Below are 15,224 nucleotides of genomic sequence, written 5' to 3' on the forward strand. Positions count from 1 at the left end.
TACTTCACCCTAGCATGAAATGAAATACGACGTGCATGAATATGTATGGGATATGCCATGACCGGACTACATAAAAAAATTAACAGGAAGTTTTTGTTGCATGCCGTTAACTGAAGTTTATTTTTTTTTTCTAGTTTTTATAAATATATAAATTCAGCACACATACTTTGAGGTGAAACGTGAAAAATAAATATTTTCTTAACCTGAGTAGTCAACAGAAACATTCTAAGTTTACTATTAGATCAACAACTTCATAAACAGTATAAAAGCTAACTCATCTTCAAATTTCGTTTCAATATTCCTTTGTACACAATTACTTTTGACAGCTTCGAAATTATACCTGCTCAAACCTGCTTAAGTAACTTTAGTTTAGGAAGAGCTACCAACAATGAGAATTGCCCTAAAGGAGTAAACCCTTCCAGGAACGCACTCACGACTAATTTTCACGATAAATTTTTTTGTTAAAACCGAAATATTTCAATAAATATATTTGAAGAAATGATTCTCTACGATGATATCATTAAATTTATAGTTTTCTACCAAAAATATTTCAAAAATTGAGTTGTAGAAAAAACATTATTCAATATAATGTTTTTCTACTATTTCTAGATCCTACTCTGTGACTGCCTTGAAATCATGTCTAGGCGTTCATAATTAGGGAAATATGGCATTAAAGCTAATAAGGTCACAGGGCCGTAGGTGTTGATCCGAGTAACATTTCAATTTACCATCGGAAATATGATGACTATGAGAAGGATCGTCGAGAATAGGAATAATCAACGATATAGTACAGTGAGGTTACTTCATTTTCAATCATCAAAACGAAAAGTGAAATTTAAAATAAACAAAAATGAATCTTCACGTACTAAAAGATTAGATTTACCATTATTCTCATTCGCCCTTATACATACGTAATTTGTATTTCCATAAAACATTTCCTTCGCTTCCAGATCTTCTTGTAACTTTTTGTCTACCTCTATTAATTTTCACCTACCATATACTTAATTAAATCAAACGCTTTACAACTCCAAAACATACGCCATCAAACTTTTGAAGTATATAGGATTAGATGTATATGTGTAAATTCAGAAAGCATCCCTCGTCGTCGTACGGGGAATCCTCGTAAAACGGAAATTTAGTGGCGTGGATTACAGTTTGGAAAGGGTTTGAATTAAGATGCTAAAGATAAACTTTATATTCGCTTATATAATCTTTTTATATACTCTTAAAATACATCTAGCATCAAACATGATATTTCAAACTATAATAGACGAACGACACTTTTTTTGAACAAATTTCAGAACCTTCCATCTTTACGTTTATCACATATAATATTAATTGTGTCAAACCAAATTCTGTATCTTTCAACTAGAAACATTTGGTCAATGCAATAATTTTTATGTCATTCGTACCCATAATTGAACTTTATACATTTTTTTTACTATCTAGAAGTTGAACTGTGTCATATTTCAAACTATAATAGACGAACGACACTTTTTTTGAACAAATTTCAGAACCTTCCATCTTTAAGTTTATCATATATAATATTAATTACGTCAAACCAAATTCTGTATGTTTCAACTGGAAACATTTAGTCAATGCAATAATTTTGATGTCATTTGTACCCATAATTGAACTTTATACATTTTTTTACACAGTTATCATCAAATCTCGATACAATTTGAATCACCAAACAATATAAATCTCTGAAAATAACGATAAAAGTTAAATATTTTTTAAAGGTCATACTCTAATTCTCTTTGCAGTGTATCGTGTCTTTAAAGTACCTCGTAAAAAGCGACGATTACGTCACAGTTGCATGTGTAGCTAGTTTATTTAAAATAGTAAATAGAACTTCTCGCTTTTATTTCGACGACGAATTCATTTAATTAGTCTTTTCTCGGAGTAATTGGGCACATATATTGAAATTATTTGTGTAAACTAAAACTTTCAATATTTATTCATAAAATTCTGTATTTGATTGACTGACTATTGACTACCGATGGTATTTATAGCACCTATCTAGATGGTAACTGAAAAAAATAAATAAAGTTGAAACTATCAAGTCCTTCCGGATATAAAGATTGAAGAAAACGATATATTCGGTGAATAAATTCACAAAGACAAATGGAGATAGAGAGAAATTATTAACGTTCAATTTAGAAATGCGTTCGATAGAAAATATTGTTAAATAACATAAATAAAAGTCTCTCAAACACAATTTATCAGTATAATTTAAAGATGGTTGTCATTATTAACGGATACCTACGCTAAAAAGAGTTTTCCTTTCAATACATTGAGTTTCAAATAAAATTTTACGTAGGTAATACATCAACTTATAATATCGAATCCAACTGTTTAGCTATTATATAGTTTCCAAAATTATTAATTGATATATAAATACATAGAGTATCTCAATAGTTAGAAATTTTCATTAAAATAAAATCGCCACTACACCAACGCGCGTTTCGATAACCAAATTACCATCTTCAGAAACTATAATTGTGAGTGTTGGTGTAGTGTTAGTGTAAATTGTAAACAACTGAAAATAAAGTCTTATACACCCGTGCGTATATTAAAATGTGTATTTGTTAATGTTTTTTCAATTATGAATAATCGAGTTTTCATTACTTACATCTCTATATATTTTCTCGAATTTCTTCTTATTTCTACGCCAACCACCGAACGTGACTTGTAACTCCACGCTCTATTTTTGAGATGACTATTCTCAGGATCATATTTCAAATTATTCTTATCTCCGCAGAGTGGTTGTTAGCTCGGAAAATGAGCTTATCCAAATCAGAATATTACCATGCATATCAAATGTATATTTACAGCTGATGCAGCTAGTCAGTTACGAGGGTTGCTACTTAAATTTTATCTTCGTAACATTGATGTGAATACGTCAAATCTGACATTGCTCAGAACACTATTTGAGTTGTTTAAAGATACTTTAAACATCAGTATATACAAAACAACGAATTGATGGGTCCTATCCACCTTACTTTCCTTATTTGACACCCAGTGATTTATTCTTATTCGGTTAAAGATTCACATTCCATGTTTTTGAGGTACCTCAATCGCAATGAAAAAACGCTACGACGGTTCAATGAAGAATATTTCGAAAAAAACCACATACGAAAGTCCTAATGTAGTATTTAGAATTTTATATTTTATTTCCAATTTTTTGCGTGTGTCTCCCAAGCAAACATTTATAACTTCAACCAAAAAAGGATGTCGGAAATGTAAATGAAGGGATTACGGACTTTTGAAACAGAGGAATTCATTATCTTGTATTAATACAGTGTTAATTGCTTCTCATAAATAATAAATATGACATCAGTGAGTTTATGGTTTCAATATAAACTTGAAATTTATACCGATGACATAAAAACCTCAAACAATAACAATTATAGAGTATATTAGACAAAAAATTGTTAATTTTTTCGATATTATTCGATCAGCTATACACTTATTCTGCATTAAAAGCCACGAATAGATTTGTTCGATTAAATATTCTACCATTAGTAAACAATAGCAACTTTACCTAAAATATCTCTATTTATGAGGGTACAATAGATTGAATAGAAACTGACAAACACAAAGAGACTCGGAACACTAATATTGAGATCACCGTGCGCCCCTTTCGCTTTGAAATATTGTTGCTTCTATATTGAATTTGATCGAATTATAGGGTAGTTTGCAAAACACAAGACTGTGTCTTTTGTATAAATTGCAATTCTCAAGGAAAGCTGGTTATCGATGCACACCATGTCGAACTTATCGGATTATGTTACGAGATATTTACTTAATTAGAAATTAGATTCAATTTTCAACGGTATCTAAATTGATATCAAACTATTATATGAACAAATCGAGTTAACGATCAATAAAACTGTGCTCAAATAAGAAATTAGGATTATTTTTTTCAAATGTCATTAGTTAACATTTCTAAATTGATTTTTTAATAATACTAGATTTCTCAATATTGCTAAAAAGACGATTTTAGACTCCTAGATTTACAAGAGAGCTATAAGGTGCTCTTAAGCTCTTATGCGAATAAAAATTTTATTTGTCCTTGTGTTAAATTGATTGAACATAATAAGCATTACTCTAAACTCCACCAATTATTTTCTATATACTCCATTCATCTGAATTAAGCATTCAAATACAAAAAAAGTGATATATATTTACGTAAAACGCAAATGTTAAAATTTTTGATACAAACGTTGTCAAAAATAGTAATTATATTTGTTTGTACTGATTCATATTTATATTTCTAGAATTTTTAAGACCCTCAGTCGTTTCTGAGCCTACAAAAATGTCACTTCAAGGTTTTAGTTTGTAATAATAATAATTTTTTTGAATATTTTTATCCCTCTAAGAGTTTTTGAGGAGTTGTGGAAACAAAAGTGGTTTGTTCAACTGAAAAGTATTTCGAAATAGATAACAAAATGAAAAGCACGTTTTGACTGTAGTGAAAAATAGATTTCAAAAAGAAATACTTGAGGAAACGTATTCAAGACAGACTATTGAAGATACAATTCCAAATAAAATATTACATATATATATATATATATATATATATATATATATATATATCACACTGTATGTTAAACTGTTGCTATTAACAGATTGTCAACTTCGTATAATTATTCTTCTGGGTCGAACAACTAGTTGACCACAAACATTAATCAAGACCAACTTGTTGAAGTCTTTGATAATAAACTGAATATATTTGTGGGTAAGCTAAAATATGACAGTTTGTGTTTACAAATTAACAAGTAATTCGATGAATTATTCATAAAATGGTAAACATGAATTCGCAACCGCAGATTTACTGGTCATTCTAATTTAAAAAAAATCGAAAATATCAGAGTATACATTTCAATTAAAGAAAAAACTCAAAATTTCATTATTATTTATACAAAATTCTTAATTTCCGAGTATAAATTAAGCTCGTACTCTTTATTGAAAAACAATTGCAGTTAAAAACATGAGAACGAGAAATATTTTATTTACGTTTCAATTTCGGCAACACAAAAAGGGGATTTATATCTTTGTAAAGGAACACCATTACATTTGCACGTAAGCTGGGACTGACAGACAAGGTAACCAGAAGCCACGATCTCTTTTACGACAGAATATAAAAGCCCAAATAGTGAGATTAATTGCGAACGAAAACTTCCAAGGAAACGTAAGATAAAGTTAGAATCTATAAACGTGTTGAACGCAGAGAAAATTTTCAATGCTAGAAATTGATTCTGGATTCATCAATAGTAAATATAGATATCTATTTATTTATGAATGACAAAAGCAGCGGGAAACGAAGTTTGAAAAAGTATAAAGAGAATCAAATCAGGTTAAAAGAAGCGTGTGAAGAAAGGACGCAAAGAAAAGGATAATAATAAGAACGATATTGTATTAAAAAGTGGAAAAGAATCGATAATCCAACAAACACACTTTTTATTAATAAATTTAACAATTCAGATTACGTGTAATGTAAACTTGGTCGTTATTTTACTTAAATTTATTACTTCAAATACTCGGTATCGATTTTTCGGTATACACCTACTTTTCAGGAGCCATTTACATGTTATCCTTTATTCCATTAAATTAAAACACATAACTTTCCTGAGGCGTTCGTATGATCTTTCGTTTTGTTTCCATTCGATCCAAAATATCACGAATCCTTATATGTGAATGCATATAATAGACATTTATTTTCACCATGAACGTATCAGAATTAAAAATAAAAAAAAGAATCGAGCTGGAGCTCAAATGTTCAAATTTAGGATAAATAATTGTTTTGAGAAAAGAAAATATTGGATACATCTCATTATAAGTCATGTTATTATTCTTATTATTAAATCTTCGTTTTAATACGAGTTTAATAGATACAAATATCTTTTTTGAAAAAATAGTAGCATCAATACTTTCGTAGCAATTGATTTGGTGCGTTTATTTATTTATCTAGTTCAAATTGAATCAGGAACATTATTTGAAATACAAAAAATTTGGACTGGTTTTTATTTGGAAGATACCTACACTATTCATACGTTGAAACCGAGAATCAATAAGTAGTTGAAAAGTTGAGATACTCTTAGAAATGCATGCAGCGATCCTGCTTGGTAAAAGGATGTTTGGTATGTACAGAGACAAGTGTAGAGAATATTAAACGGGTCATTTAGGTTTCTGAACTATGTCATTGTCGAAAAAAAAAATAAAAACTATTTCTCGAGCATAAATCGCTCATTTCTATAAATAAATAAATTTATATGAATTAAGGATTATAGTTTTTTCATAAAATTGGTCAATGGAAAAAGGAAAATACTTGAAAATGTCAATGGAAAAATATGATATGGGTAAAATTTGCTCTTATTGTTGTCAAGTTTCATGGGTTATTCGAAACTCTAACATCCTTTTAAGAATTCACCGACAAATTATTTGCTAAATTCATCATATCCTCAAAGTTGTTTTTAGATACATTTTTTTTTGTTTATAAAAACTCGATTTAATAATGTAACAACGGTCGGTTCTAAAAGAAATATCGTTAAAACTTTTAATAGTTCGCCTCTGATAGCACTCAATTCACACAAATTTTCTGTGGAAAATGTTAAAAGTCCTTTTCACTGAATCTGATGTCCAATCAAAGATAACATCAAATTAATCAGTTTGTAATATTAATATTAACCTCAATGTTAATCCTGTCAAGCTTCGAACAGTTTTTTATACATAAATCTAAACATATCTCCAAAATTTTTTTTCATTACAGTTTTTTAATAAAAATTCGATTTAATAATGTAACAACGGTCGATTTTAAAAGAAATATCGTTAAAACTTTTAATAGTCCGCCTCTGATAGCACTCAATTCACACAAATTATCAGTGGAAAATGTTAAAAGTCCTTTTTCACTGAATCTGATGTCCAATCAAAGATAACATCAAATTAATCAGTTTCTAATATTAATATTAACCTCAATGTTAACCCTGCCAAGCTTCAAACAGTTTTTTATACATAAATTCAAACATATCTTCAAAGTTTTTTAAGTTATTAGTATTAATCTTAATGTTAAGCTTTATATATGAAATTTAGTACAACGAACTTCATGTTCAAATCAAGGATACATCTACATCTATTTTATCCATTGAGTCGATTTTTAATTAAACTTGGGTCAGTGTCCAAAGGATTTCTATGTTCATTTTAAACGTGCCTCGAGACATCCACTTCAGGCAAGCGCGTCAAGGCGTCTCGACATAGTTTTCTGAACTATGTTTATTAAAGTCTTCCTCCTTGTCCGTTAATATTGCAGACAAAGAACCACTAAATAGGTTTGTATTCCCATTTTATTTTCTAATTAGAATTCTGCAATTAATTTTATCAAAAAATTATTAACTTGAATTAAGAATCTTGTACGAGATTCGACTGAATGAAAATTCACAATGTCAAGCTACAAAAGATTACTCAAAAAAGTTAGGGACTCTATTTTAACAGAAACAGTAGCTCTATACTTCGAATAAATAACTGTCCCGAGATAAAAAAAACCTTTTTTATAGAGGAAGTCCATTCAGTGGTCTAAATTCAAGTTGGAAACCGCAAAAAATCCATCCAGCGTTTTTTTCCACTCTTAACTGATTTTTTTCTTGGCGATGGTAATCGAAACGTGGATGGAATATAAATGGTACTATGATATATTTCGCAATATTTAAAAAAAAATACTTAGAAACGTTCAATTTTAAGTTGTTTTTTTTTATAATATATATTTCTGCTATAAGGAAGAATATAAAATTCTAATAAAGAGAAATATTACCTAATATAACTGTTTTAGCTTTTACCTATAAGTTTTTTTGTTTAAATTTGTTTCTTATACCAATTTTCTATTTAGTTATTGAATTACCTCTGTATCTTTCCCGTACATTTTAAGTATGTTTCAATGTTAATACTCGTAAACGAGAATTTCCACTAAACATCTTTTATCATATCATAATCCTTTCTGAAAGATAATTAATGGTTATTGTGCGAGGAAATCCACAATATACTACATTATAATAAAGGACAGATAATTTTCATAATACCACCTACCAAGAATAACTATTCAAAAGTAAATTATTCGCTCAAGTGTACCAATTTACAGAGAGGTTCTCTACTTACCGCTAATTCTGCCCCGGGTATACTAAAATATCGAAAAGGTGGTTTCCTACCCTTAATATACTGGAAGATTTTGTTATCTGATTTTCGCCATTCTACTTTATACAATTGCTCCGGAGGTACGCTATGGTTACATCGTAAAATAACGTCTCCACCTTTAATAGCATAACGAGGCATTAGTAGCTCTAAATGATCGATGTTACATAAAAAACCTGCAACAATAAAAAATTGGAAATAAGAATGGACATGCTAAATAAACGATTCGATACAATTTATCCTGATTTCGGGTAAAATATCATTCGCACCTCGTAGTAAGATAAAAAAAAAACACGTTTCCGACATTCCAAGCTTCTTGACCCCGATCAATTATTTACATTGTCGTTGGAAAATCTATTACTTTTACCACTAGATATACTATCTACTATCGACAGTTTCATTTTATATACTGTAGTATCGATCGCCGAAATAAATATCAAGTGGAAAACTCTCAAATAAATAATCTATCAATGTCTAAAATCTAACTTCAAAAACCGTTTAAAAAGTTAACTACCCTACCAGACATCATATACTACTTTGAAAAGTCATAAGATGAAACTTAATCTTCATCAAAATGTCGTTAGATGAAACTTCTTGATAGGAGAAAAAAAGAAAATCTGTTTGGAAATAGGTACAGAAAAGTCAGTACACATCGCGCGTCGAATCGGATAGGCGACGTGTTTAATTTTCCACTTGTCAATCGCAGTAAACACCTGCGTCTCCAAATGAAAATAAAGCGAAAATTTGATGATAGACATCAACTTCCTCAGATGGAAAATAGCTTAAAAATTTTCACATAAGCAACATATAACATGAGGTTTTCCGCACCAAGTTAAACAAGAAAATTTATCAAATGGAATAATTTAGAGACCGAAAAAATCATTATTTGAACACTTTGCTTCAGAAGAATTTATCGTTAATCAACTCAATTTTCTCCCAAATCGCCGCCTCTGAAATAAAGCGAAATTTCAATGTAAATGTAAATAAATCAAACTGAAAAACATGTATCTGATTTCAAGGAATTGGAGTTTCCTAGTAAGTTAGCAGCTTAAGTCGTATGTAAGAGAAACTTTAACGTATCTGAATGTTCAAACTTTATATAAAATGTATAGTTTTTCGATTGAGATTTTAAAGTTTATATATAAAATTCAAACTAAATACATTCAAAGAAAAAAAATACTTTATATTATTTCTACTTGTAAAATGTGAAATAAAAATCGATAAAACAACTCCATTACCATACACTGTTTTAGAAATTTGTCAATTTCTAATTCTAAAATTACTTTTTGCGACGTAAAAATGTCAGCTGATAATGGGAAACGTCTCAAATTTCAGCTTTTTTTGTTAATTACTGTCATTATTAATGAAGCTTCCCGGCTAATTTTCAATACTGAAAATTAGTGTATGGAAAATATATTTCAATCGATTTGCTCGTTTAGAGGCTCTTACATTTATTCAATAAATGCATAGTACATTCTAATATTCATTTTTCACTAGTACAAAATTATTTTTAGATACAAGATTATTTTTATCAATTTAAAGACCGACTCATTAATATAAAAATTATCTGGGTATGGCAATTTGTTTGAGTTGGACCCAAGGCTAAAATAGCAATTATCTTTTGTTTTAATTGTCTATTATCCATATTATGAATGAAAACATAACTTACGATAGATAAACTTCAATCATCACTCTCCTGTTGATTTTTAATTTATCGATTGACCAATATTTCCATTTCAGAACAATTTCATTCCAGAACAAACATCTACTAAATTATAATGTATATCAAATTTATATATCCAATATATACCCTCATCTAATAAACTCCAAAAGAAAACTTTTATCAGTTTCTGTAAATTTATGTCTTCCACATGCAATTTTTCTTAATATTAATATAATTACAATTTTCCGCAACAAAATGCTGCAGTAAAATCGATTCAAATCAGGAGTTTATATTATCGTGTTTAAAAAAGCAATTATGAAAATAATATATTCAAAAGCTATAATCTTCTAATAAGAGATTTAGTGCAGAGAAATTTTATAGAACTGGAAATTTGATATATAGTATATATATATATATATATATATATATATATATATATATATATATTCCAAGAGGATCAAAATCGAAAAAAAAATAATGCAAAAATCCCAAACGAATGTGAACAGATAAAAAAACTTTTGTGTGTAACGAAAGAAAAATCTGAACATATTTACGGGCCCGTTTACAAATATGTTTGTTTCCCTTTGAAACAACGAAAAATGGAAAATACACACAACAGTAATATAGTAAATATTTTTGAGTGTGTATGTATACATAATATGTACCTGAATAAATAATACGAAATTCGGAGTTTGAAACGTAGAATATGCGTGTAATTTCAAATAAAATTGTTTATGGCACGTGATATGTCAATTTATTTAGTTTCCAATATCGAATTATGTAACAAGCTTTATGAGATTTGTAATTGAAGCTTATATTTCCATTTAATAAACATAATATTGATCGTAAATATAATACTAAACAATTTTTCAGATCGATCTTATTATAGCAAATTAAATGTTAATTAGACGTTGAAAAACACCTGTGGCGTGGAAAAATATGATACTTTTTCGATCCATTAATAATAAAATAAGTAGAAAATTACTAATGCATCCATCAAACATGTTACAAACTTCCCAAAAAGAGTTGAAATAAAAAAAACTTATTATGATATTGATAATTTTATACTAAAAATTTGAATATTCACTTTATGAACACTTGAATTAAATTGTATTACATTTTATGAACACAATATATTTCCAATAAAATTTCCCAAATTTCCCTAGTTTCTATAATCAAATAGAACTCATTGTGTTGTGAGCAAATATGTAAATTTACCTTTGTAAAGATTATCTAGAGTAGCGTGGAATACAAAATTATATAATAACATTTAGAGTAGTATATACGAGATAAACATTTACATAATAATTCTTGGTATAACAAACGATTTTACGAGTCTCCGCTTACAACACTTACAACACTATCTCGAATAAACACTCAGTTATATTAATAATTCATTTGATTTTATTACAAAAAAATTATGTGAATAATCAGATTGTATAAAGTATTTGTCCTAGATACGTCGTGTGAATTTAATTTTATGTCATTTCTTTTTTAGAAATATTCCTCGATCTATACATGCATGACCACGTTCGAACATGCTAGTTCAATAGCGAACTTCAATTCATAAAACTACTCTAAAATATAGTTCTTGGTTATTTAAACAGTTTCTTTCAAAACTAGGGAAATATGAAGATACCGATTCTTCTTGATGTATAAAATGAAGGTATTGCTGTGGATTTGTTTTACTTGCCTAAATTTTGATAAAGATATGAAGATATTCACAAATTAAAAGTAAAATTTCTTCAATTAGCTTAGATGGTGATTTGGTGATTTATAAATGATGTCAAGTTTTGTAAATGAATTAATTTAAAAAAAACACTTTTAACTATATTTTTTTGGTTATCAAAACATTTAAATTCTGCTAGTGTATTCAAAAAGATATAATAATATAATTTGTTTATCTTATATATTAAAAAATTGATGATTTCCATTCCGAGTCCGTTCAGGCATTCTACCCAACCGATTTGCTTAATTTTTTTCAATGAAAGGTATTGATGCACAGATCAGCCATCAACCATCGGATTTCATCTAATTTTCACCATTCTCAAGTTATACTTGAGAATGCGATTTCCCCCTGTACATTACTTATGGCAGTTTTTCACATACACACGTTCTATCCTCAATATCTCAGGTTCTATTCAAGATAGAGACTTCGTTTTGGTTTAAGCGCACTCGCTGAAACACCTTCTTTCCTTTAAGTTTTCGAACACTTAAATTGGTTGAGGTGGAAAGTAGCTAGACGCGGACATTCAATGTGGAGTTATGGATTTTTGTAGGTTTTTGGCAATTTTTCTACATTCAAAGATCTATATCTCAGGTTCTAATATAGCTACAGAGTTCGTTTTGGTTTAAGAACACTCGCTGAAACACCTTCTTTCTTTTGAGTTTTCGAACACTTAAATTGGTTGAGGTGGAAAGTAGCTAGGCGCGGACATTCAATGTGGAGTTATGGATTTTTGTAGGTTTTTGGCAATTTTTCTACATTCAAAGATCTATATCTCAGGTTCTAATATAGCTACAGAGTTTGTATTCGTTTAATAACACTCGCTGAAACACCTTCTTTCTTTTGAGTTTGTGAAGACTTAAATCGGTTGAGTTGGAGAGGAGCTAGGCGCAGACATTCAATGTGGAGTTATGGATTTTTGTAGGTTTTTGGCAAGTTTTCTACATTCAAAGATCTATATCTCAGAATCTAATATAGCTACAGAGTTCGTTCTTCTCTATTCTTAGAATATTCTTAGAAAATAGAAGTTTCACCTGCCTAAATTTCAATAAAGATATGAAGATATTTACAAATTAGAAGTAAAATTACATCTCTTCATTTAGCTTAGATGGGAGTAAAAAAAATTTGGTGATTTATAAATTATGTCAAGTTTTGTAAATGAATTAATTTAAAAAAATTAATAATATTAGAATAATAATATAAGAATATAAATTCATTTAAACCCCCTTAAAACGTTGTTAAAACGTATTACATCGAAATAATATAGTTTTATTCCTTTGTGGCATTGGGATATATTTAGAGCTATTCACATATATAATTAAGAATCTAGATAATAATAGAAAGTAGCCAGCTATTAAAATTACGATTCATCAGACATATTTACGGTATTCAAAATGGTTGATTTCGCAAAATCACTCGAATGAATTATGAAATTTGACTTTTGATTGTTACACCAGAAGTAACCAAATTTCCCCATAGAATTTAATTATACTTCAACTATAAGTAGAAGTATATATATATTATCATACTCTGTATTCTCAAAAAAAAGTATATTACAAAATGTGTACAATTAAATATCCCTTTTTAACTATTTATTCAACAAATAACCCATTTTTTCTCTCCTAATTAATTTTTACAACGTGAAATTGAACAAGGATCAAATTACAACGTGTAAAATGATGATAAACTTAATTTGAACAATATTGCAGCATCCAATATGTTTGTACAGATCCAATATAAAATCGAATTCCTATTATACTAATTTTCATGCGGAGCGTAGGGGTAACGTATGTTATATGGAAACTACCACTTCGGGCTCCCAATTTCAAGAGGAATGCTATCATACATATAAGCGAAGTTATAAATTTGCACATGAAACCCGGCCATGTTTCAGTTGTAACCGAGAGTTGGACCGAACAAGCTCCTTTTAAATAGTAACAAATTCATTTTAATATTCATGTCGGTAAAAACGTTTTATACACGGATGAAAAGATTTTTCATATCGAATTTCATGAAATAAGCCTCGTAAAATTGACTAACAGTCAATAACAGTCACTGATATCTAATAAGATCCAATGGCTGCGTAGAATGTAATTGAGATTGCTTGTGTTCAGTGAAAACAATCCAATGGCGTACATCAATTTGTTTAATGAATAATTACTTGTAATATTAAATGACATAATTCAAAATTAAGTAAAAGTCGTTTATGAGGACTTAACCCAATCCAAAACTACGTTTAATTTATAATGTTGGTGAATGCGTCGTGCCGAACGGCTCATGCACCAAAATTTTAAATCAGAACAAAATTCATCTTTTATTAACAATAATAGTGATGAGATTAGTATACAATTAACAATTATTATAGAATATTATTATTAATATGTGAGTTCATTAGATTTCAGCTTCCTTTTTACATATTTAATCTCATTAATATTTGTCGTATATTTAAAATCATGAATTTCGTTTTCGTTTTCTATTGGTTTCAATTATCAAATTATCGTCAGACGTTTAGTGGTTGTGTAATAATTTCAAGTATCAATGATTTAAGAAGAGACGCTCATGGAGGGTAAACATCAAACGAGGCGTCTTTAATGACATTTCTGATAAAATCAAAATGAGTTTTCTGGTGCCTCGGTTCTCATTTAACTTAGTCGAATCATGATTTGGCATAATGGCACATTGAAAAGGATTTTTGTTAAAAATATCGTTAATTAAGATCGTTGTTAGATACATTCTCATTATTATTAAGATTTTATTGATATTAATAAATAATAGAATAGTTCTAGGTCGTTTTACTTGAATCAAATATGAACTAAAATTAGCAAATATTCACTAGGAAGTTTTCTAATATAGTAAAAATCGAATTGTAACTTTCAATTTCTCGTTGAACGGAAATTTGCCATAATTTCTAAAAATAGGATCAGTAATCTAAAATCAAAATCTAAAATTTCGGAAAACTTAGACTATTAAACTATAAACTTCGATAAGGGTTTGTACTTGTAATGTGAAAAGTCATTTATTTTGATTTAGGAAGTATTCCTTTCCTATTACTGATCGATTTTTACATTTATCACATAATTATTCACATTTTACATAACCTGGTGGTGTCTACATATTGACAAAGAATGAATATTTTTCATCGTAATACTATTTGCAATCTTGATCCCTTAGAGTAAATAATAATCTTTAAACAACTCAATTTATCTGATAAAGTTAATTAAATTCGAGTTTATCTGTAGGCACAGCTCAACTTTTAACTAAAGCGGCTTAACTGTGGATTCCCTCGGTTATCGATGTTCATGATACATTTTTCAGGTCGACGTAATACAAAAAAATAACAACAAAACAAACAGAAAATATCCAAGGTTGATGCTATAAAATTAAACTGACCATCATAGTATCCAAGAGGATCTTATTTTACTTATTAATTATCAAAATTTTTAATAACAATCCCCTTTTTAGTTTACAAGGTTGATCCATTGTTATGATATGGATTTTTTTTATGATACTGATTGGGATACTTTTCAATTTTCAATAAAACAAATCGTCGATTCAGCTGAGCAGCCAACCGCGTTTTCATTCCGTTGTACAAACACCTTCCGACGAAATTCAAGTGGAACAGTATATATATATATATATATATATATATAG

The 15,224-nt window shown here is 28.7% G+C and overlaps 1 protein-coding gene across 2 annotated transcripts in view; it reads right to left on the reverse strand.

Annotated features, from left to right (window-relative positions):
• Window positions 1–15,224, reverse strand: part of LOC130896470 (uncharacterized) — a 51,855-nt gene that overhangs the window by 11,345 nt on the left and 25,286 nt on the right. For both annotated transcript variants that reach the window (XM_057804619.1, XM_057804618.1), the window contains exon 3: window positions 8,152–8,360. In XM_057804619.1, coding sequence (XP_057660602.1) covers window positions 8,152–8,360 — 209 coding nt within the window. The remainder of the gene's footprint in view (window positions 1–8,151; window positions 8,361–15,224) is intronic.

Source organism: Diorhabda carinulata, chromosome 7 (assembly GCF_026250575.1).
Source record: "Diorhabda carinulata isolate Delta chromosome 7, icDioCari1.1, whole genome shotgun sequence".
Lineage (NCBI taxonomy): Eukaryota > Metazoa > Arthropoda > Insecta > Coleoptera > Chrysomelidae > Diorhabda > Diorhabda carinulata.